Source organism: Scomber scombrus, chromosome 15, assembly GCF_963691925.1.
Source record: "Scomber scombrus chromosome 15, fScoSco1.1, whole genome shotgun sequence".
In the NCBI taxonomy this organism is placed as follows: domain Eukaryota; kingdom Metazoa; phylum Chordata; class Actinopteri; order Scombriformes; family Scombridae; genus Scomber; species Scomber scombrus.
Window position 1 is genome coordinate 29,078,694 of NC_084984.1, and position 6,080 is coordinate 29,084,773.

Below are 6,080 nucleotides of genomic sequence, written 5' to 3' on the forward strand. Positions count from 1 at the left end.
TTCAACTTTAACTTTAACTTTTCAAGCCCGTATAAAAAATCGAACACAACATGACCTCTGTGACAGAAACAGCGTCATAGAGAAGGAAAGAGCCAGCCTGTAGATGAGAGTGGGACACCAGGCTTTCTCAATCAATCATATTGGGCTATTAGATCATTGCTCTATTCTGTGCCTTCAGGTTGGATTTGAGTGTGCATGTTTGCTCTAAAGATTTTCGCTTTGTCTACAGCAGCGCATCACCATGGTATTGGAGCATCTGAGACAAACTAGTTTTGAACTGCCCATGAAAGCATTTCCTCTGTTTTACACGTTTAACTACAGTCATTGTGTATTGGGGTCAGAGCGCTTCCAAAACAAAGGTGACCTATGCCCAACCATGACATGACAGACAGACAGATTACTTGCTTTATAGAGAGAGATTTAAGAGCTCGAACAGGCTGATACAAAATATGTATATATATCATACAGTGTAGAATATAATGTAGTCCCAATGGGCCTCACTCGCTAATATGTGCAAAGAAATGTTTTTACTTTGCATACACACACACACACACACACACACACACACACACACACACACACACACACACACACACACACACACACAGAATAAGCACACACACAATGTTAACATTGGAACGATGACGCATGTGGCCCAGCCAATTTTTTGCTCACCACTGTATGTATGTTAGTGGTGCAGCAGTTATTGCAAAGAGAGCTGTGATGGTGAAAATGTAGAAAAACGTGAAACTGCTATTGAAATGCAAACAATAGTTTCAGAAGTAGAAGCCAGAAAAGGCAGATTTGGTTTGTAATCATGTCACTGGTACAACTGTTTAGAACCAGATTATGATTACAGTATACCTGTATACAGCCTGCATACCTGTTGCACCACTACAGTACATCTTTTTTTGTTACAGTACATCTGTAACAAAATAAAGAGTTGGTAAATGTGTAAATCTGTGGTGTTGATCTAAATAAATCCCACAACAGGCCATGATGTAAAGCATGATGCTACTCCCTGTGACACTAGTGAACTGTCAGGCTGTGAGGAACACTGAACTGGTGTCACATTTCAATGTAGACATTCCAATATATAAGTTAACATCACTTAAACACATATTTATGATGATGATTTATGGGTTACATCATCTTAGCTATTCATTTTATAATAGTTAATAAATTATGTATTAGCAATTTCAAACTTTTAAATGTTGTATATTTAGGCCCAGTCATTGGACATTTTATGATTTGTGCATAGTATGGTCTGAGGCAGTCCTAAATTTGTTTGTTGTAGTAAAAACTAATTCAGGTAAGATATTGTTGAATCCCAGATGTGTACTTAAGACGTTTTTACACATGGTTTAAACACAGATTTGTGCACACTGTTATTCTCAATTCTGCATCTGATGAGTTAAATCAGTGTCCTTCATGTGGGCTCACTCACTATGTTAAACATTCAGATGTACAGAACATTGGACTCTATATGTTGTCATCTGCAAAGGACACACCAGGTTGGTCAGCTGTTGTTTGCATGGTTTTTCTGTTGTTGCAAATGTCCCTCCCAACCCTGATTTTGAGGTTGCATCCGACTGCAGTGTATTATTTAAGATTCTAAGCTTCTCATCAAAGAAAGTGGGATGTTTCTTATTCAGTTTGGTGTCATTTCCAGATCACTCTCAGACATCACAGACTATTTAATCTACGGGGTCTGACTAGGAAGAATATGACAGCAGTGGCCTACTGATGTGGCCTGATGGAAATGACAAAATAGATAAGGAGCAGTAAACAGACTGTGGAAAATGTTCTGTTTGTTTGTTGCTTTAGGGATGGTGATGGCGGACTGTTGGCTCACCACTATGGTCTATTTGGACAATCTCAAAAACTATTGAATAGTTTGCCTTTCAGTTTGGTTTAGACATTCATGTTCCTCTGAGGATGAATTGATCCCCTAACTTTTCATCTAGTATCAAAATCTAGTTTGGTTTGCTTTGGTTTGGTTTATGACATTCCCATCATCCTCAGCTGTACTGTGTTCAGTACTAATTAGCAAATGCCAAAACACTAAACTAAGACGATGAACATGATAAAGATGATTCCTTCTTAACATCTGTATGTTGGTATTGTTAGCATGTAGATGTTAGCATTTTGCTCAGAGCACCACTGTGCTTGTGCAACATGTGACAACTGTTGTAGTCTCTTCAAATAAGCAAAACATAGCACTTTATCTTCCTGGAAAGAATTGTATATATCTACACTATCTGCAAAATATAGACAGTTACTGCACTTCCAAGAAACATTCCAAATAATGTATTCCTGATAATTAAATGCTAACTAAAGGAAAAGTGAGAATGCTTTCAAAAATAATGCCATGAGTTGTTTTGACAGAACATGTATTCAGAAGCTCCCCTGTGATTTTGTCTCCTCCTCCAGATAAACTGGCCAAAGCCAAAGAGGAGAACCTTGACATGCATCAGGTGTTGGATCAAACCCTTCTGGAGCTCAACAATCTATAAAGACCTCTACAAAGCTACATGAATGACAGCCTGAAAGACAAAGCAAGACAAAAAAGGTTTAATCTCCCAGTCACAGCTCCCAGCATTCAACCTTGGATGGAATCTTCATGTAACAGCAAGTTTGTTGTTATTGTAAAAAACAAGAGAATGTGAGTATTTTCAGGATTTACTGTATTTTCTGGTTCAGTCGTAAATCCATGGAGCCCCTGAAGTGATGCGATCCACAAGTGTCTATGCAAACTAAAAGTTATTTTGTGTGCACTTGAAACTGCTGTATGCACTAGTACAGTTCAGAAAAGATCTTGTCATTAAAAAGTTCCTTGTTTGCATGTGGAGTTATCTTCTGTGTGTACTGCAAACTTACTGGTGCATAACTATACTGTTTCTGCCAGAAAAATATTTGTTATCTAACCAAACATTGAACATAAAGGTCATATTCATGAACACATCAGAACCTACTTTTCTACTGTTGTTGCCTTTAGCAATATGATATAAGAAGAAGAATTTGAAACTCCTGAGATAGTTGCTAATGTACAAAAGAAACCTTCTCACTTACACAACATAGTCATTTCAACTATGCAACCAGAAAACCTTACGTTTTCGAGTTCTTTTACCTTGGTTAATACAGTGGGATTGTCCTCGATTGTCCTTCCGAAAAAAGACCCATTAGTTGTTTGTGCATATGTAGACTGTGACAAGTCTTAACATGTCCTCATGGTTTTTACACCTAACCAAGCCTTAACCATAGTGGGGGCAGATCACAAAATGATGATATTAATGTTTTTTTGTGATAGTCAGTTGTTACAGTCAAATGATATCCAATCAGAACACAGGCTACATTCAACTTGTATTCCCTTAAGCAACACACAGTGTAGGTTGGCAGATATCTTCAAATAAAATTAACTACTTATATATTGACTACATCATTTTATATAGCCTAGTTAAAACAGGGATCCTGTATGTTAAAATAGTATGACACCACATTATTTTGACTTAAGTAAAAAGGCAACGTTTGATTATTAATAGAATTAAATTACCAATAGAGCACATTTTAGAAATGTAATAATGAGACTGATTTTCCATGTTAAAAGATACAATGAATAAGTGCTGGGAGCTGTTATACTAATCTAACTTTGAATTGTGCTTCATGTATTGTTTAAAAAAACAAATTACCAACAAAGTGCATTTCGCAAATAATAAATCATCATAATTCCATGTTTTTGTTTTTGATGATGTGTCTTTCTCCAGTGAGGTTACTGCTCTGAATCTGAAACATGCATGTGTCCGTCTTTATCTCTGAAACCACAGCTATACAGTTTGTACAGTATTGTTAAATTCACTGAAACAAATAGTAGTTGTGATTTCTCAGTTGATTATTATTGATTAATAATCAGAGTGTTTTGGGGTTGTTGTTTTTTTAAGATTGGTGTTAAGTAGTTGCATTGATTGTTTTCAATGTATGTAGGCCTACTGGTGTATAATAATCAGTGTAAGCCCTTTGAATTAAACAAAGCAGCAACACGTGATTTCATTTTCAAAAAGAAAAAGTTATTATTTTTGGATAAATAACAAATCTCAATAAATTCAGCAAGACATTTGTTATGAATAGTTGAGTTACGCCGGAACACACCGAAGAGCGGCGAAAGGCGGCCTGCGGCGACTTGCCATGCAATCTCTATGGAAACTCGCAGCGGCCGCACATCGACGGCGGCGTTGGTGTTCCCGGATCTCACGTAAGTCTCGGGAATGAGAAAGGAGCAGGTAGTGCTCTTTCACTTTCACTTTACCCATTGCCAACCTCTATCCCATATCCTATTGGTTCAATGATTGAACCAGGGACTTTCCTAAAACCATCAGGCCACCACTGCCCAGGTAAACAGTGTTGGAAAGCAGAAAGTGTAGAACGTTTCTACTCCACTACATTTATTTGGTTTTAGTTACTTTTCAGATGCAGATTTGACACAATGGATAATATAACAAGCTTTATAAATACAACACATTGTTAAAGATGAAACCAAAAAGCAGTGTGTAGTCGGCTCACATTTCAGATGTCTATGAGTTGTTAACAGATTTTTCCCTCTAAACTTCTCACATGGTTTCATTTCAATAAATGTTCAAATGATCCAATATTTCAGCAAAAATCAAAGATAAGAGAAAAAGTCCAAAAACTGAAAACACATTTGTGTATCAGAACTCTTTCCTCTCCCATTAATCATCTCACCACCCCTCACATTTACCTGATGACCCTTTGGAGGGGCCCCACCCCTAGGTTGGGAACCACTGGACTAAACTAGCTAACTGTATATAAAGTAGTGTTAACTAGCTCCACCTCCAGCAGCTACAACAGTAACATGCTGCTCTAACACTGATGCTTCACTATTAATAATCTAATGATGTCATAATAATAATATATCAGTCAGAGGACCAAACCACTACTTTACTGTAATACTGCATACTACATCACTCATAATACTGCAGTACTTTTACTGTAATACTGCATACTACATCACTATAATACTGCAGTACTTTTACTGTAATACTGCATACTACATCACTCATAATACTGCAGTACTTTTACTGTAATACTGCATACTACATCACTCATAATACTGCAGTACTTTTACTGTAATACTGCATACTACATCGCTCATAATACTGCAGTACTTTAACTGTAATACTGCATACTACATCGCTCATAATACTGCAGTACTTTTACTGTAATACTGCATACTACATCGCTCATAATACTGCAGTACTTTTACTGTAATACTGCATACTACATCGCTCATAATACTGCAGTACTTTTACTGTAATACTGCATACTACATCACTCATAATACTGCAGTACTTTTACTGTAATACTGCATACTACATCACTCATAATACTGCAGTACTTTTACTGTAATACTGCATACTACATCACTCATAATACTGCAGTACTTTTACTGTAATACTGCATACTACATCACTCATAATACTGCAGTACTTTTACTGTAATACTGCATACTACATCACTCATAATACTGCAGTACTTTTACTGTAATACTGCATACTACATCACTCATAATACTGCAGTACTTTTACTGTAATAATTTAACTACATTAAGCTCATGTACTTTTAGAGTAGTCAGATTTTTCATGCAGGACTTTTACTTGTAATGAGTATTTTTACATTGTTGTATTTATAATCGTACTTAATTATGCTTTCCTTATTTTCAGTCATATAATGTTACAATGCCACCAGCTTCAGACTGCTCTGCACACTCAGTTTCCACCATTTTTTTCTACTTTTAGCCTGAACTGTAATCAGCTTGTGATGGATTTCTTCATATGAACATGTGCTCCATGAACACTGTGTGAGAATGGCATTTTTCCATTTTTCATATTCATATTCCATTTCTCCATTACACAGCACTGCAAAAAAAAAAAAAAAGTAGTTTACCTATTGGAGGTGTGCTGGTCATCTGAAGCTCTTCATCAAACATCTCTATATCTTATTGTTTAGACCAGTTTTTAGTGCCAATATGAGTGAGTTGAACTTTCTATTTAAATCATGCAAAGCCA

General features: G+C 36.4%; 1 protein-coding gene across 2 annotated transcripts in view; it reads left to right on the forward strand.

Moving 5' to 3' along the window:
- tpm2 (tropomyosin 2 (beta)) overlaps nucleotides 1-3,705 on the forward strand; it is a 29,584-nt gene extending 25,879 nt beyond the window's left edge. For both annotated transcript variants that reach the window (XM_062434070.1, XM_062434072.1), the window contains exon 9: nucleotides 2,434-3,705. In XM_062434070.1, the coding sequence (XP_062290054.1) occupies nucleotides 2,434-2,516 (83 nt within the window). In that variant the 3' untranslated portion in view covers nucleotides 2,517-3,705. The remainder of the gene's footprint in view (nucleotides 1-2,433) is intronic.
- The last annotated feature ends 2,375 nt before the right edge of the window (nucleotides 3,706-6,080 follow it).